General features: G+C 42.2%; 1 protein-coding gene across 1 annotated transcript in view; it reads right to left on the reverse strand.

Moving 5' to 3' along the window:
• Positions 1-551: 551 nt before the first annotated feature.
• INKA2 (inka box actin regulator 2) overlaps positions 552-19,657 on the reverse strand; it is a 35,936-nt gene continuing 16,830 nt past the window's right edge. Inside the window, exon 2 of the mRNA XM_070939821.1 lies at positions 552-2,411. Within this exon, the coding sequence (XP_070795922.1) occupies positions 1,374-2,411 (1,038 nt within the window). The 3' untranslated portion in view covers positions 552-1,373. The remainder of the gene's footprint in view (positions 2,412-19,657) is intronic.

Here is a 19,657-nt window from a genome sequence, read left to right on the forward strand (position 1 = left end):
TTATCTACACAGATATCCTGATCCCATCAATCGCTTGCATTTATATCTTAACCTTCCTTTCAGAGGGCTGAGTGGTATAATTGGAAGGAAAATATATCTTCACTTTATTCCACAAGAGAACCCTGCAGTGATCTAGCTTAAAATACAGTAACTGAAACAAAGTCACCACTAAATTCCACAATCAAACAGGACTCAACTCTGGAATTAAAGGCTAGTTGTGGTTATGCAGCATAGTTCTTATTGCGTATTTTCCCCCCAGAATATAAGGGTTCTAATTTGTCTTTAGTATTTACAAGATTTTAACTATCTCCTAGAAATTTACAATAAATACAAATGGTTCCTGGTGTATATTGTAACTTTTGGACACAATACTAATGAAAGAAAGTTTCACTAAATAACTGCCATTATGACTGGTTTCTCCATTTTCATATGTGGATAATATAACAGTTTGCTAAAGAATGTATGAATGTATAAGCAGTTTCATTTGGAGACAGTTTGGAGAGGAATGTCACTTTTATTAATAAACTCTTGGGGAGGTGATCCCTGGAGAAAACTACATTTTTGCAACTATTTTCAAACACAGTAAGAAATGCAACAAGAAAATAGAAAATCAGGAAAAGGTCTGTTAGATCTTGGGGTTTCAGTGAGGCATCCAGAGTTTAAGGCATTGAAGGCAAAAAATCAAAGATGAATAATTCTTGCTCATCGGGATGTTGGAGCGATGGGAAGGCTACTAGTAACATAGCACTCCTTGGACATATGGATTGTAGTGGGTGAGACAGAAGTAACTATTTTTTTAAAAAAAAGAACAGTTAAAACCAGAAGGATAAACTGGTTGTACCAACTCCACTCGTCTACATTCAAGTCCCCCAGTCTGTCTCTTCTTACAAACGTACACCTCATCTGTAACTTCATTGTCAAGTACTTATTCATTTGCCTGGTGCATAATCCAGGAATTAGTGCTCACAAGAAAAAGAGTTAAAAAAAATAAATCCAATCACACAAACAGACATACATGTAAGTGCATGTAACACACCCTCACACTTGTGACCTAATGTTCTGTTGCTATCTGACCTGGAGACAAAGTGAATACATTTGGCAAACTTGAAGCTTATCCAAATGATCGACATTGGCAAACACTACCTTAGGAAACTTACAGTTCCATTTATGAAATACATTTTGTCAGACAAGTTGTGCTTGTGGTAGTAATGTCTATCTACTTATATGTGTTAACGTGTTCTATAGAAACCACCTTCTTCATTGTTTTCCCATCCTGGTCTGAGTCTGAAAAATATTTCTTTCCCTGTCCTTACTTCTTTCCCTCTAGTTCTCGACAGTACAGTTTTAGCAATTGAAATGATGAGTTTTGGAATTCAGACCCAGACTGCTGTGTTAAAATCAAACCCTGATTGAGTATGTTCTATTGTGGTGTGGACCTTCTTGGCATGGGGTTTGGGCTTGGCTTTCTTTCTTTCCTTCTTCTCGCACCTGTTGACTTTGTCTTGAGAGTTTGCTGTGCTCCCACGAACTGAGAAGTAAAACAACCCCTTCTGTTTGCTGCCTGTTTGGGGCCTCTTTAAGATCTCGGTCTCTTTGTTCTTTGTGGGCAGCCAGCAGGGCTTCTCTCTTAGTAATCTGTCTCTATCTGGCCGGACACTCCTTAAAAATTTCTTGAAGAGATTGGCTGTGAGGGAAAATTTCCTGTAGAATTCTTGGGACTTGCTACTTGGCACAGATGCCTCATTCTTTTCTCCTTTTCTGTCTATCTCTGGCAAATCCAGCCAATTACCAACTAGATCAGCAAAGATGTTATCACCCAGAATCAAAGGTTGTCTGTTCCTACTCTGAGACATTAATGAGCAAGTCCAGTCTTTGTTCTCATCAGAAAACCAACAATCCTTACAAACTGACTTAGACTCAGACAAGCAGCTGGTCTCTTGAGTAAGCCAACTGCTCGTTGTGTTGTCACTAGATGACTCCAACATTCTTGGTGAATGATACTCTGTTGTGCTCGCAGTTGAAGAAGGTCCACTGTCATCCCCACTATCTATGCTGCTAAGGGATGAAGCTATGTGCCCATGGTTAGTGTCTGGCAAAGAAATACGGCAACACGAGCTGGTAGAGCGTGACACAGGAGTTGAGCATAAAAAGGCTGAAGATCTGCAGTTGTCCAAATAACATTTTCCCAGCAGGGTCTCACTCTCTTGGCTGGCATCAAGCCTTGCCCTTGGCATCTCCTTATTGTTTTGATAATAGTTATGCTGGCCAATTCCTGAAACCTGGTTTGGGTTACTTGAAATGTCCAGCTGTTCCAAAGCTGTCTGGACTTGGAGCAGTTTCAGTTCTTGCAGAGCACCCATCATGCAGTTCATCTGTTCATGCAGCCCGTCTCCAACCTCCTTCATGGATAACTATAGTATAAAAGAAAAAGACAGAGAATAAAGGCAAAATTCACTAACATGTACAATTGAAGTATATGCGAATCAACTGTAATCTACTTCTGCATCTTACATTTATCATAATATTTTCCATTACATTCAACTTTTCATCCTGATTTTTAAATGTACAGTTATATAGTTCTCACATTACATGCTTCTGCTTATTATTATTTTTAGTTGATTATAATATATAAGTCATATATTCTGAGAGAATTTGATTTGATTGCATTAATTGGTTGCATCAATTTTAGTCTTCTTTGTCTTTTACCATGTTTTTATTATAGAAAGGATGGTTTTAATAATGAGCACATATCACATTCTATTACTTTATTTTCTCAGAACATGATACATTTTTAATCAAACATCAAGAAACATTTGAAGAAATTATCATGTGACGTTTTACTGTTACCAACAAGATTGTTAAACTTGTCTTTAGTCTCAAAAGCCATGATCACAAATCTATCTATGACTCTTCCATTTAAAAATTCAAGAATCATCTCCACAATCCCTCACAAAAAACATGTGTGTGTGTGTGTGTGTGTGTGTGTGTGTGTGTGTGTGTGTGTGTAGGCGGCATACACAATAGATACACCTGCATTTTATCTGCTGTTCAGGAAAAGTACTTTTCCATCATTTCAGGACAAGAAATGTATCATCAAATTGAAAAATCAGAACACTGACTGAATGAAGAAATGTATACAAATTCATTAATTAAAACATCATAACAAGGCTGTTTTTATTTTCAGGTTGCAGTATTATTGGCAAATTGTCTTCTTGTAACCCAAATAGCATGTTAAACATGCCAGCTCTTCCCAACTTCTACTGTAACTGTTCTACTTTGTTCGTTCTTTTCTGAAGGTCTTTTTCCCAAAGCAGCATCACAAAACTAACTGGGTATACTCCCTAGCAGCTGCCACTACTCACCCCATACTCTCTAGAACTGAAAGGTGGAATTATTTGATGTTCTGGGTTTTCAGCCAGGTTTACAAAGACAATGAAAAAAAAATTGACAATCTTAACCTGTATTTTGGTCAAATTGACTACAATCACTTTCTGTGCAGTGCTGTTGTAATGCAGCTATACAATTACCACCTGTATGCATGGCTTACAATTAAACCTTCATGTTACTAAGCATGCTCTATTATTTGCAATTTCCATGTCCTTGGGAGACAAATGTCACTAACATTGTTCTTCAGAACCCTGTGGCTATATGACCATGCAGCTATTTCCAACCACGTCTTCTCTAGTAAGTTTCAAAATTGGATTCAGGAACAGCTGAAGTAGAAGCAAGAATCCAGTCAGATTCTGCTTACCAAAACATATACAATGTAGAGCTGCTGAGCATGCTCCCTAAATTGAGATTCCATTTCAAAATTCTCTCTTTCTGGCCAGTTTACAGCTAAATCTTAAATTCAAATCGATCAACCTTCTGCATAGTGCATAAGCCACAGCCATTTTCTTTTTATAGACAAACTATTATGTTACTCATGTGCAGAACCTGGGGGGGGGAGGGGGGGAGGGAAGAGGCATCTGTTCTCTAAGCCTCAGAGAAAACTGTCACCTTACCTCTTTTCCAGGTTTGCCGTACTATCTCTCTTCCTAATCTTTTCTGCCTTGTAAGTGGAACACCCTGACTTTCTTTATCTGAAGTTTTGCCAAACCCACCTGGGAAACAGCTTGGATGCTCTCATTGGACACTTCCATTCAAATTTCCTTGCAGGCCAAGTGGTGTAATCAGGCAATGATGAGTGACAATGGGTCCTGCAGTAATGACTGTGGCTGATAGGAGAGTCAGCATATGTTGTAGAGCTGGGTTGTGCAGTTCATTGATTCAATTAACTCCCCCTTTTGGGGAAAAGGAGGGGGCATCCTCCTAAACTAGGTCTCATGTGACAAGGAACCATTAGGAAATATGAATATTTCAGAAGCCCTTGTTCTCTGCTTCTAGTGAGAGAGGGAACTCGAAGAAACACAACACTAAGGGTCTTCCCTAGAGAATAAGATTCATCACTCACAGCATTATGGTCTGAACAAAGATAAAATTTGTCCAGATTTGCTGGAATATTCACATATTCAAGTATCCTAAGTGTCAGAACTATAAATTGGATTTCTCTTTTTTTAAACATCCACACAACAATCATGTGAAGTATGTTGGGCTAAGAGAGAATAATTAACCTACAGGAATCTAGTAATCTCAGCATAAATTTGTGGATTTGGGCCTCCTGAGCCCTACACCCACACTCTTATTTACTCTACCACATTGGAAAGATATTTTCATTGGAGGCCTTGTAAATAGAGGGTGGGTAGGATAGTGTTAGATTGTTATTAGGCAACAACAACATTTACAAGAAAAACTGTATGAAAGCCCACATTTTGCTTCCATTATTTTTTTCATTTCCAATTCACTGCTCCAAGACAGGAACAATTCTCCTCTTATTGTGAGAATATTGGAGAGGTACCCTGAGATACTCCTTTTCAATCTGTCCATCATTGACATGACAGCAGTGGTGTTTTCAATGGTGGAACTTGTCTTTCAACTACAGAGAGTCAAGTGCATCCTATGATCCAACAGAACCCACTCAGGGGCAAAAGACTATGCCAAAAGTGTTTTATGAGTACTTGCTTATTCTTACACATTTTAGGTGCCAGCAACTGCACATACTGTAAATTAAATGTAAGGCAGTAAATCCAACTATTCTTGCAAGAAAGCTTTAAAAATCTAATAGAAATCAGAGGAGACTATAATTTAGCAAAGGATATAAGATCATGAGGAGAAAAATGTCAGTAATAAAATTAAAGATTCAATCTATTTGGCAAAATACACTGCTGTTATCACAAATCTTGGGCATAGCTATCTAGTACAAGCCACAATAATGTCATTGGCTTCATGATACTTATACAAATGACAGACATCGTGTCCCCATCTGAGTCTCTCTAGACATCCAAGCTAATTACTTATTTGGTACTTAACTAAAATCATCCTATGTTGTTTTCTTAGAAGTAAATTAATTTAATACTATGTACCCTCACATAGAGCAGGCTTGCAATATTAACTATACTTTCTTAAAAGCAGGTCCCGTTAAAGGGTCTTCTTTTTCAAAGTAGACTTTCTCAGTCAATACTGTTGTTGGCATAAGCTCTTTACTATCAGGAGTTGCTGAATATTTAAGTAAAAGCATTCAGAAAGCACAAGATTGTTCTAGGATAAGTCAATTTAGTGTTAACTTAATCTAGGACTACTATATTGTGTCTGCAAAAATTCACATATATCAGAGAAAACCCAATCTCTTTTGTTACCATCTAGCAGTCACTTTGATTTTTACAACTTTGATTTTTTATTAGTGAAATTTAATATGGATAAAAATGAAACAGATGCACACACACACATATTTTGAAGTAGGAATTTTCATCCCACTTAATCATTTCATATATCTTATCTTTGTATATATAATTTTATTATATAATTTCAAATTTACATCATATTAAAAAAAACACAATGCACATGATTCTGTTAGCCAAAGTTATATAAAGACTGTTACATAAGCCACACTGCAGCTGGATGCCTAATGTCACCAGATTTTGGTGTTCCACTTACAGGAGAATTTGCTGTGAAGTCAGTTAAAACAACACAGTAAATTGCAAGCAACCTAAAAATAACAGCCAATTAAAACACGTTTGCTCCTGTATCTTAGAAGCAGTTAACCTATGGTTTATATAAACTGAAGAGAAATCAGAATGTAATGTTTCTTAATGTGTTAGTTCCATGAAGTCACAGAGGGAATTAATTTTGGCCATAAATTAATGAAATAGTACCAGGCTCTGAAACCAAAACTAACCATAGAAGCAAAACCTTTTACTATAAGGCAGATATAAGGTGCAGCTCCTTTAAACTTGGACTGAAAAGCTTCTAGGGTAAAAGTGCAAATCTGGACACCATAAAGAAGATGAGAAACAACCTTAGCAAGAAATTTTCAAGTTGCAATAATAAAAAATTAACAGATAAAAAATCCGTTAATGCTTGTTTGGTATATACTACATCTGAAGAAATTATGCCTTATGTGAAATCATAAATTACATTTTTTGTTTAAACACAGCAATTCATTGTGTATTTCAACAATTAAGAAATCGAATTACAGTAGTTGCAAGGAAATAGGAGGAATAGTTTAAGAATATATCTATAGAAGAAGTTTATGGTAGAGAGCAGGTTCATGCACCCAAAAAAAAAAAAAAAAACACCTGATATTTTTTCTGTTGAAAATTTTCTTTCAACCAAAATTTCTTTCAAAATTTCTTTTAAAGGAAAAGAGCATGTCAGTGACATTCTCACATCGGTGTATTAGCTGTGCAAAACAGTACTTGCATTTAATTGTGTTTGTACAGTACTTGAGTCTTTAAAATCTGGGAAGGCAATATTGCTTTAAAAACACATGTAGAATATTCATTTATAATTTAAAATGTTAATTTTCCCCCAGACATTATTATTTTTTAAATAATGCCCAATTTTAACCACTAGTATAACAGAGCTTATTGACCTGGATGAGAGATAAACTGTCCATTATTTTCCTGTTTTATTATAAAACCTTTCTGTATATGGAGACATACAGTAGTTAAAAGATCGAATATACTCTATTCCTGATTTCTCCATCTCTCTCTCTTGCTCAGAGTCAGATTCTGCAGGGCTTCCCTGGAATTCAGTGCCATCCAATCCCCTTGGGCCACACTTGTTTTCATTTCTAATTTGTCACCACATCTGTTGTGCTGGAGGAGTAGGTTCATATTTTGGTACAGAGCAGGGTAAGAGTGTGATAACAGAGCCCAGCTGAATGCAGGGCCAGAAAAGAAGCTTCTCATAATTGGAAGGAAGACAGATGTCCTTTCCCTGAATGAAAGAGGTGTTGTGAGAGGAAATTGTTATTCAGAGAAACCCTGAGAACAGGAAAGAAAGGATTGCCACGGCAGCTCTTAACAACGAGGGGGAGGAAATAGAGTCTCCAGTGAACAATATTTGGGTTATTGGAAGAGGATGTTATCATCAGCACAAAAGGAATGTATAGAAATTACATCAATACCATTGGGGTTTATTCTTTGATAAGGGGGAGAGGGTTGGATGTTAAAGCAATGGATCCAGGTGTTTGTATTCAAGCAATTTTTCCAAGATAGGTATGCAAATATTGAAAAGTTTAAAAATATGCCTGACATTAAAATCAAATATTTTAATATAAGAATAAAATCAGAAGATTGTCCATCTTAGACAACTATAGATGTGGCAGATGCATAGCAATACTGTAGCAGTAGCACTTACCTTTCCATAGTGCTTTCAGTACTCTCCAAGCGGTTTACCAATGTCAGCATTACTGCCCCAACAATCTGGGTCCTCATTTTACTGACCTTGAAAGTATGAAAGGCTGAGTCAACCTTGAGTTGGTCAGGATCGAACTCCTGGCAGTCTGCAGAGTTAGTCTGAAATACTGCATTCTAACCACTGTATCACAAAGGAACCTTCTGCCACAAGGAAGTTCCAGTGGTCCACTTTAACAAATGTTCTTCAAAATGGCTAGTATGGCCATCATGCAAGGTGGCTTTACTCTTGCAGATGATACTGACAGTGAAAAACATGAGTCAGCATATGTCAGCCATCTTAAGATGAGATGGTTACTTTTTAACACCTTTTAATGGCAACATTAAAGGAGGAGAGTGCAAAAGTTGGCTTGAAACTCAACATTAAGAAAACTAAGATCATGGCTCTTGGCCCTCTCAATTCCTGGCAAATAGATGGGGAAGAAATGGAGGTAGTGACAGATTTTATTTTCCTGGGTTCCAAGATCACCACAGATAGGGACTGCAGCCAAGAAATTAAAATACGCTCCTGGGGAGGAAAGCTATGGCAAATCTAGACAGCATTCTAAAAAGCAGACACATCACCCTGCCAACAAAAGTACGTATATTCTAGGCTATGGTTTTCCCAAGTGCAATGTATGGCTGTGAAAGTTGGATCATAAGAAAGGCTGAATGCCAAAGAATTGAGGCCTTTGAACTATGGTGCTGGAGAAAACTCCTTTGAGTCCCTTGGACTGCAAGGCGATCAAACCAGTCAGTCCTAGAGAAGATCAACTCTGACTGCTCTTTAGAAGGCCAGATCCTGAAGATGAAACTGAAATACTTTGGCCACCTAATGAGAAGGAAGGACTCACTGGAGAAGAGCCTAATGCTGGGAATGATTGAGGGCAAAAGAAGAACGGGACAGCAGAGAATGAGGTGACTGGATGGAGTCACTTAAGCAGTCGGCGTGAGCTTAAATGGTCTCTGGGGGATGGTAGAGGACAGGAAGGCCTGAAAGAACGTTGTCCATTGAGTCGCGATGGGTCAGACACGACTTTGCAACTAACAACAACGGCAACATTGCTTCTCCTATCCCTTGTCAGCAAACAGGGGATTACATGATTGAATCGAATCTCATGATAACTGAAAACCAGGCTCTTGGACAGAGCTGGAAACCGGGCTCTTGGAAATCTTTGATTAGAAAAGATTTCTAATCAAATGGGGATTGTGATTGAGCCATGTAATTCCTCCCCACTACTTTTTTCTACCCCTGTCCTAATGAGAAAATGAATTTAAGTTGGGATTCCTAATATTTCCCGTGTACAGAAATGAACTAGTATAAACTTTGGAATTCTTCAGAGAAAGGGAATATACTGTAGGCAGTTCTTGATTTACAACTATTTATTTAGTGACTGTTGAGGACTACTTATAGTTAAGTGGCCTTTTTTTACTTTAGCTGTTGTCCATCCAAGTAGCTCTAAGGTCTGCAAACCAGATCGTTTGGCAGTGCTGCAGACAATAAAATTCTCCCTAAAGGAATATTATCTCGTTGAATAAATAGGAGAGGACATACATTCCACGTCTATTCCATGTCTTCTATTCTATTCTATTCTATTCTATTCTATTCTATTCTATTCTATTCTATTCTATTCTATTCTATTCTATTCTATTCTATTCTAATTCTAATTCTAATTCTAATTCTAATTCTAATTCTAATTCTAATTCTAATTCTAATTCTATTGCATTCCATTCCAGGAATAGGAACTGGAAAAATAACAAAAGGGTATTTTTTTTAGTCCTAGATTGCTCCTTTCTTAAAGGTATTTCACCTAAATAACTGATTTACTTTAATAATCAGATATTTTCTGGATATTGCTTAAATAAAAATCTTTTGTCCTGGTTACCTAATTATTGGCACAGAAAGCACCATCCTATTATTTTAATTCAGAAGATTCTGAAAACAAGATTGAAACCAGAAATTTTTCTTTTAGGACTATTGGATAAACAATTTGGAAAAAAAACTTTGTTACTATATGTGTTGACTGGGTGAGAATTCTCTATGCGCAAAATTGGAAAGATACACCAATTTTCACAATGAAGGAATGGTTGAAAAAGTGATGGAGTTGGCACAAATGGCAAAACTAATTGTTTTAATTGAAGAATTTTTGTTTCTACTTGGAAAGTGCTTCTGGACTTTACGCTCAAAACAGAAAGAAATTAAACTTTGGTGTTGGTTTTGAGGATTAGATGAATTTGTTGTTTTTAAAATGGCTAGTAGTTACTAAATATGTAAAATAAAAGCTTGAGGTTGTAGCTGTACTAAGTATTCTATTCAGGGGTGAAATACTACTGGTTGAAATGCTACCGCGGCGGTTTGCCCGAACCAGTAGTGAAAATGCTACTGATTTGTCCAAACTGGTAGTAAAACAATGCTTTAAAAAGTAAAAAAAAAAAAGTTCTGAGGATCGTGTGACACAGCTGATCATCTGAACTTTTTAAAAACTTTTTAAAGCATTTTTTTTATTACTGGTTCAGGCGAATAGGTAGTAAAAAAATGCTAAAAAAGAGTAAAAAAATGGTTCCGACAATCAGCTGTGACAATCAGCTGTGCCGCGCGATCCTCAGAACTTTTTTTTTTTTTTTTTTTTACTATTTAAAGCATTTTTTTACTACCTATTACCCGAACGGGGCATTGGTCCTACCTGACACGCTCCTTCTCGTTGTGTGGAGACAGCAGCCAGTGTGGGTAACACTCACCCAATCAGCTGAAGGACTGAGTCAGCCAATAATATTAAAGTCTGCCCTTGTTGCCGGGCAGATCCAGCTTTTGGTGAAGGACTATAATGGCAGACTCGGCGTGTGGGTAGGCAGAAAGGAAAGTCAAAGAAGAAAAAACCACAAGAGGACCAGACAGGCAAAGGGGGGGTCTGGCTGCTGTCTCCACACAACGAGAAGAAGCGTGTCAGGTAGGACCAACGCCCCTTCTCCATTGTTTGGTGGAGACAGCAGCCAGTGTGGGACATATCCCAGTTCACTGTCCCCAAGTCTGGGAGGGGCCAGGCTGGTCCGAAACCACGTCACTGGCCACAACCTGTTGTAACACCTGACGACCGAAGGCGGCCTCAGCCGAAGCAAACTTGTCCAGTTTATAGTGCCGTATGAACGGCGCAGGCGAGGTCCAGGTAGCCGCATGGCAAATCTCCAACAACGGAGCTTGAGTAGCCCAGGCCGCTGACGTGGCCGCGCTACATGTGGAATGGGCCGTTACCCGAGAAGGCCGCGGCAAGGAACGAAGGTCATAAGCTGAAGCGATGGTCTGACGAATCCAGCGGCCTATAGTAGAGGAAGATACCTTGAGACCCAACAAAACTGGAAAGAAGGAGACAAATAACGCTTCCGACCGGCGAATAGCAGCAGTCCGCTTGATGTAAATTCGCAGAGCCCGTCGGACGTCCAGAGTATGCCAACGGCGCTCCCGAGGATGAGCAGGACGCTGGCAGAAATTTGGTAGAATAAGTTCTTGTGAGCGATGGAAGACGGAGTTAACCTTCGGCACGAAAGTAGGATCCAATTGGAGGGCAACACGGTCTGCGTGGAACACGCAGAGGTCAGCTCGGATGGACAAAGCCGCCACCTCCGAAATGTGGCGAGCCGAGGTCACCGCCACCAAAAAGGCAACTTTGCAAGACAGCAACCGTAGGGAGGCCGTCCTTAGAGGTTCATACGGAGGACTAATGAGGGACTCAAGCACCAACGGAAGGTCCCAGGTAGGGTAACGATGCAGGACCAGAGGAGACAGGTTCGTTGCGCCCCAAAGAAAACGTCTAATCAGAGGATGTTGAGCGAGAGATGACAGTGAACCGCAGGTAAGTACAGAGGAAATGGCGGCCACCTGGCGACGTAATGTGTTAGGGGCAAGGCCATCGGAGAGACCCCGTTGTAGGAAGACAAGAATGTCCATAATGGAGGGTTGGAGAACATTCACACCAGTCCGGTCACACCATGAGCAGAAAGCCCGCCAAGTCGCAGAATATATTCTGTCATTGGAAGAACGTCTTGAAGCCTGGATCGTCCGAATCACATCCTCTGGAGCCAGAGCACTCCTCAGGGTAAGCCGCTCAATCTCCAGGCGGTCAGGCTGAGCCAAGGAAGGTCCGGGTGACTCAGAGCCCCTTGCGTCAGAGCGTCCACCTCGAAGGGAATGCGCCAGGAGGGAGCGACAGAGAGGGAGACTAAGTCCGCAAACCATGCTCTGCGCGGCCAATGAGGAGCCAAGAAAATCACCTCCGCCCGTTCGTCCAGAATCCTGCGGATGACCCTGGGTAGTAAGGAGGTTGGAGGGAAGGCGTACAAAAGACCCTCCGGCCATGGAGCCCGAAGTGCATCGATGGCTTCTGCCTGAGGCTCCGGAAAACGGGCAAAGAAACGGGACAGCTGAGTGTTGGCATGAGTTGCAAACAAGTCCACAACTGGCGTCCCGAACCCATGAACCAGGGATTGAAAGATCCTGGGATGAAGCCGCCACTCCGCATTGTCCACCTCCTGACGGCTCAGCCAATCTGCTTGTGCATTGGCGACACCTGAAATGTGTTCCGCCTGTAGAGACTCGAGATGACGTTCCGCCCACAGGCCGAGTTTCAAGGACAGAGACAACAGGGCCTTGGACCTGGTGCCGCCCAACTTGTTGAGATGTGCCTTGGCCGTCACATTGTCCGTTAGCACAAGCACATGAGACCCGGAGACCAGGTGGCGAAACGCCCGGAGAGCCAGGAAGACAGCTTGCAGTTCCAACCAGTTGATTGGACGAAGAAAGTCCGCTATGCTCCAAGTCCCCTGGGCAAGTTGACCTTGGCAATGGGCACCCCAGCCCCGGAGGCTGGCGTCGGAGGTTACTACCACCCGCTGAGGTTCTAGGAAAAGACAGCCTGCTGATATCGCCGGGGACCGCCACCACCGGAGGGATCGGAGCACCGAGGAGGGAACGGGAACTGGTCTGGTTGATGAGCCCTTGCCCGACTTCTGTAGAGGCAAGAGAAACCATTGAAGTTCCCGGGAGTGGAGCTGAGCCCAGGGAACAATGGCAATGGCCGAAATCATCTTTCCCAATAACTGAGAAAGAATATAAGGGGAAGTGGACCTGCAAACCTCAATCCTGGAAACCAAATCCCGTAAACTCTTTTGGCGATCAGGGGAGAGAAACACCCTACCCTGTACCGAATCAATCAAGGCCCCTAAATGAACTAGAGAGGTGGAGGGAACAAGGTTACTCTTCTCTAGATTAACAGAAAAACCATGGGCAGCCAATGTCTCCAGAGTTAACTTAATATCCAAACGGCTTGTTGAGCAGACGAAGACAACACTAAAATATCGTCTAAATAACATAAAAGTCAACAGATTGAACCCGCAGGGAAGCGGCCAAGGCCGCCAATACCTTCGTGAAGGTACGGGGGGCAGACGAGAGCCCAAAGGGTAACGCCCTATACTGATAATGAACCCCCCCGTAACAGAATCGCAAATATCTTCTATGAGAAGGGAGGATAGGGATATGCAGATAGGCTTCAGTAAGGTCGATAGAAGAAAGGAGATCGCCCCTCCTAACACCATCAAGGATGGATTTTAACGATTGCATCTTAAATTTATGGTATACAACATACCGATTTAACCGTTTAAGGTCCAGAATAGGTCTCCAGCCCCCGAGGACTTAGGAACTAGAAAAACCCGAGAATAGAATCCCAACCCGACTTGATCAGGTGGGACAAGTTGAATAGCGTTGATGGAAAGGAGATGCTGTACCGCAGCGTCCATGCGCGCTCTCTTATCAGGATTACGAGAAATCGGACAGCACACAAAGGAACGGGGGGGGGGGGGAGAAAGAAATTCTATGGCCAACCCAGATCTCAAGGTGGCCAGGACCCAGTTATCGGAAGTAGACTTCTCCCATGCAGCGACAAAGAGGGCTAATCTGCCGCCAATGGGGGGGAGTCGCGATGCAATCAGCGACGGCGCCGGTAGGAACGACCTCCTTCCCCCCCCGAAAGGGCCGCTTGGACACAAAAGGCTTCCCACGCGATGACCTGTCTAGGAAGCCCCGCTGCCTACCAAAGCTATTGTCGGGCCTAGGGGAAGAAAAGTGAGACGGACCCGCACCATCAGCAGCTCATAAGTGAGAGCGAGGGGTATAAGGGGCAAAACGAGAGTCTCCCCGTTGAAAAACCGAAGCCAAGATCTTCTTTTTGTCCCTGGTTTCGGTGAGGAACGGCTCCAAGGCATCACCAAAGAGGCGGGACCCCCCAAACGGAACAGAGGCCAGATGCCACTTATGGCAGGCGTCAGCCTGCCAGTGTCAGAGCCAGACCAGACGACGGGCAACAATCAAGGAAGCCATTGCTTTGGAAGCGAAGCGAGCAGCGTTCAAAGTGGAGTTGGCCGAGAACTGTAAGGCTGCGACAATCTTATTCAAGTCTTGCCGGACACGAGCGTCCTCCGGGGGTAACTTCTCCTGGAGCTGGCGAAGCCAAAGCAAGGTAGTGCGATTGAAGAATGAAGCGGTGGTAGCCGCCCTAATAGCCCAGGCGGAACTCTGATGAGCCCGTTGGAGAACCAGGTCCGAACGGCATTCATCCGGGCGAAGGCCTTCATCTGGATCACCCGGAACGTTGGCGTTGGGCAATAGTGCGGCAATGGGGGCATCAATCAAAGGTACTTGAAGTAAAGAGTCCAATTCAGAGGCGACTTGAAAGTTCTTGCGATCATTAGATGAAAGCGAAGGGACCGAACCCGGATAAGACCACCGGCGCTTCACCACATCGACAAAGAGGGGAGGAGTCGGGATAGAGGTAATCGGCCTGGCCGGCTCGGCAAACATGGGATCCAACGCCTCAGAAGCCGGAGGTGGGTCCACCGCAGGTGAAGACAAACAAGCAGTGTTAACAGCCTTAAACAATAAGGACTTAAATAAGGCTTGTGGGAAAAGTCCAGTGAAGGCCGGTTGGTCTTGAGGCAAGTTCTCGTCGTCAGACAGGGCAGAATCACAATAGTCCACATCAGTCAACACTGAGGGATGGCTCGAATGGGAACCAGTAGGAGAATCAGGAGCCCGAGTCCGAGACTCCTCAGTGATCTGTTGCTCCGGGGACACGGAGGAAGTCGAACATACAGATTCCGGACGGCTGCGGGATAGGTCGCGTGCGGCTAAAGATCTCTGCACCGCGGCTTCAATAAGCAATTGAAGGTGCTCAAGTTGAAGATGCTCTGGAGGCACTTGACTGGAAACCGTAGCCACTGGAGAGGAGGTCGTAGGAGCAGAAGCGACAGGTTGCACAACTTCAGGAACAGATACAGCCGGAGGAAGGGAAGTAGAAGTACCCCACAAATCCGAAGTCGAGATGGTCACCGGGCAATCCCTCAATGACAAATGGTCCAGTGTATCCGGTCTAGGCAGAGGTTCATGAGGGAGGGTATCAGCCACTGGAGCGGAAACCACACTCTTAGTAGCAATATTAGAGCTCGCTTTTTCGCAGAGCTTCTGTAGAACTTTGTCTCTGCGCTGCTCAGATTTTGAAACACTGCTGTGTTTGTGGCCTTTCTGACGAGACTGTGAAGGATCAGCCGATGGTAACGAGTCTCTAGAAGCCGCAGGATCCGCAGATCTGTCATGTGAGCCAGAACGAGACTGGTCTTGAGCAGCATTACTGGCCAAACGGCCATGTTTAGATTTTGCCAACGCTTTTGGCATAGCTGCACAGAAGGCCTCAATTAGAAATGGGGGGGCGCGAAGCTCCACCAATTAGCCCCAGACAACACAGCAATTTAAATATAGGGGGCGTAACAGCTCCTCAAATAATGTTAGGGAAAAAAAAAAACAGGCAGCGTAAATGTCGACCAGGGAACAGTATAGGCTAAGGAGAGGGGGCGCTAACACTCCACAAATGTGTCCAATAATTAATTCAGACGAATAATGGCACTGACAGTCGAAACGGCCACTGATGTCATCAATAGGTAGAAGACGAAAGGCAAGCCACTAGAGGTCCCTGCAGATACAGAGAAGGAAATGTCCAGCTGACAGGGCATACAATCCAGTCCTCGCCGAAAGGAACTCCCCAAGCTGAGGCGTTGATTGACAGGCGCAGCCAAGCAGGCAAGGCAGCGAGACGGTCTCCAGCAGAAAAAGAGCCGACAAGCAAGTGTAGAAGGAGAACAAGCCTCCCCGCTCCGAAAACCAAGCCGATGATGAAATCCTCAGCCGCAAACAAGTAGACGACGACAGAAGAGCTCCGTTAACACAGCGGTGGCAAAAGGCGCGAAAGGGAGCTCCAAAATGGCCGGCGCAACCGCGCTGAGGCGAAGGGAGCCGTTCAGAGGCTGGAAGCACAGCGAACGAAGGCGTTGGGACTTAAAAACGCCTTCCAGCAAACAACGAAGGGGAAAAAATCCCCCCCAACCCCCAGAGGGGAGAGCCAGGGAAAAACAGGGCTTCCCTTCAGCCGCGGCCAAATAAAGAGGCAGAGCTCACTCACAGTGTCCAAAGTCCTGTAAACAGTCCAGGGAAAGGAAGGTCGTATTCGCACAAGCCAAAGATCCAAAACCAATACACACAAGCGAAAAACGTTGTCAAACAATCCGAAGTCAAAACCAGCAAGAAAATCCAATATTTAGTAGTAGAAATTGAAATAGGAAGACAGAGCCTGTAACCCACACGCCCGATCAACTGAAAGGACTGAGTCAAAAGCTGGATCTGCCTGGCAACAAGGGCGGACTTTAATATTATTGGCTGACTCAGTCCTTCAGCTGATTGGGTGAGTGCTACCCACACTGGCTGCTGTCTCCACCAAACAATGGAGAACGGTATTTTTGTGTAAAGTGTGATAGTTTGTTTTTAAGCCTTCTGTGACTCTGTGAGGTTCCTGCTTGTTACAGGGGCCATTTTGTGTGAAGTCCAGCTGCTTTTGCATTGTGTGTCAGTTGTGTAGCTTTTGTGTTATTTTTGTGTAAAGTGTGATAGTTGGTTTTCCCGGTCACATGACCATCAAGCCACACTCACCCAGTCACATGACCATCAAGCCACACCCACCAAGCTATGCCCACAGAACCGATAGGGAAAACTTTTGAATTTCACAACTGATTCTATTGCATTAAAAAGTTGGAAGTCATTGCTTTCTTTTTTTCTTTCTCTATTATTTTGTACCCATTTTTTATTCTTGTCCTTCTCTTATCCCCTCATTATTTTTGTCTCTATTTGTATTTTATTTTAAACAGAAAAAAAACAAAAATCATCCTATCAGGGATAACTCATGCTGCATGAAAGAGAAGAGAGAAGGAATACTTTTAAGATGAAACTTAAACTTTCAAATACTTAGTATTACTTTTAGTCAACTATTTGACTTGTTAAAATCTGAGTGAATGTTACGTCTTAACAAAATGTTTCAACTTGACAGTGACAGTGATGGGTAGTGCTAATGACTGGCATGGAAGAAGCCACAGATTCTTAAAAATCCCCTTCATGAACATTCTAAGACGTAACTAAAATGTTTTCTGATACAATTGACTCACTTCACAGTTCTACAGTTCCCCATATCTAGACTGATCAGGGAGTGGAATGATTTACAGAGTATTTTTTTTTAAAAAAAAGTCCAATGAAGCTCTCTTGCATGCATTGCTTTTGAGTAAATAAAAAACTAGTTTCAAATGGTTTTCAACTTAGATATATTTTGGGTAATTCTCGGTTGGTTTGTACAGACCAAAGGAATTTACCCAAATCTGATTTCCCTGCAGGGTAATCTACCAAAACATTTACCTTTTAGTCATGTGTAAAAGGTATTCTAAAGTTGGCGCCACATGGATAAACTATAAACCACATTTCCATGTCCTAAGGAAGAATGGTGAAGACTGTGTCAGCATTCCTTATCCGGACCTTAGCTAACTAAATATGCATGCAAAATTTCTATCACTTTTCTACTACTTCTAGTATAAGGGTTCTTAGAATAGGCTGCCAAACTAATTATCTATAATTTAGTTTCCATTTTAGTTTTCTATGTGGCCCCTCTCCCCAACTGTATTGAATTTCCGTTAGGAAATTGGGGATAACTTTATTTAGAGTGGAACTGGGAGATCTGTATCCTTGTCCTGTGTCTTGGTTTGCTTACTTTTTATATCCTCAGTTTGCTGAATATCCAAGCTGCAACTTCTTTCTGTCATTTTTGTGCTGGCTTTTAGCATAAAGATCTAACTAACTGTTTGAAGTAAGCATGATTTCACCATATTTTTCATTATCTCTATTCCCCTCTACTTCTCCCCCACCTACCTGATGCTTATCATCAGTTGTACCTCATACAAAGGTGAAGCCATTGAGTGTCTGTGCTTGCTTATGAGTTTTTACCATAATGGAACTTATAGTTTCCTACTTCAAAATGCAGGAAAGCATATAATAGTTTTTGTCATTTATGGCCAGAATGGTGCCTGCCTGTGTTCCACAAAGCAAATATTTGGCATGAGGAAAGATGTAATATGGCAGCATCCAACTTGGATACATATGCCGCTGCATTCTGGATCATAAAGTTTCCAGACAGTCCTCAAAAGCAGCCCCATGCAGATCAAATTATAGTAATTTAGTTGAGGAATGACAAGGACATGAATGACCATCTTCAGTACAACCTGTTTCAGGTAAAGCCGTCACTTGCACACCAGATAGAATAGTTGTATAATCAACAAAAGCAGCTGAAAGATCTAGGAAAACAGGCTGGTGACACCGCTCCCATCCAAATCTATTAAAGATCATTCACGAGATTGACAAATACAATTTCTCTCCCATGCCCAGGTCTGACCTATTGCCAAAGAATCTATATAATCAGTACAGGTAATCCTTGACTTGCAACCATAATTGAGCCCAACATTTCTGTTGCTAAGTAAGACAGTTGTTAAGTGAGTTTTGCTGATTTTATGACCTTTCTTGCCACAATTGTTAAGTTTATCACAACAAGTGTTAAACACAGTTGTTAAGTGAATTTGGCTTTCCCATTGACTTTGCTTGTCAGAAGGTCGCAAAAAGTGATCACATACCCCTGGGACACTGCAACTGTTGTAAGTATTTGCTAGTTGCCAAGTGTCCACATTTTGATGATGTGACCGTGGGAATGCTGCAATAGTCATGTGAAAAAGGTCACAAATCACCCTTTTTCAGTCGGACTAACTGTATCTTCGAGACCCTTCCACAACTGCAGCCCTCCCTACACCCACAAAGGGAAGGTTAGAGATAGGCTGACAACTGCCCAGTTTTGTTAAATCTTGCCGTGGCTTTTTAAGGTGGCCAAGCCAATGCTCTTTAAGAATCTCTTGCATTTCCTTTTCTCTTAAAGAGGGATTGATTACAACCTGGATTTAACCCCCATTCGCCTCCCTGCTTGAATTAGTCATGTGAGCAGGTCTAATCCACAGCTAAGATTGCAGAGGATTCTGTCTACTTGGGATCTGCAGGCTCAAGAGCCAAGAAGAAACTCGGTAAATTGTCAAATCTGTCAATACATTTTGCCCATCCAGCTTCTATCTCAGAGCCAATGCAAGCAATTTCACTCATAAAAAGTGCACCCAGATGATCATGCTTTACACTGACCTCTCCTTCTGGCCCATCTCTCTTCAAAAGACTCTGGAATACTTCAAGCACAAAACTGCTTAGCATTCCATAGATGTAGTAAGAGTAATAATAGATTTGCTGCCTTTATCATCATTAAGTAGGCTCAGGACTTCTTACTTGTGTTTGGTTGCATTAATTTCTTGTTTATTACCAGTATTACTGCAGGAACACTATCTCTTCACCTGCTTCATTTCACAAAGCTCCTCAAAATACCAAGGAGTGCCCTGAAGTGAATATAATATCTAAAGTATGGCCAACCATTGAATTGGGCAGT

This window comes from Pituophis catenifer, unplaced genomic scaffold (assembly GCF_029215685.1).
Source record: "Pituophis catenifer annectens isolate HBS135680 unplaced genomic scaffold, rPitCat1.0.hap2 SCAF_3, whole genome shotgun sequence".
NCBI lineage: Eukaryota > Metazoa > Chordata > Lepidosauria > Squamata > Colubridae > Pituophis > Pituophis catenifer.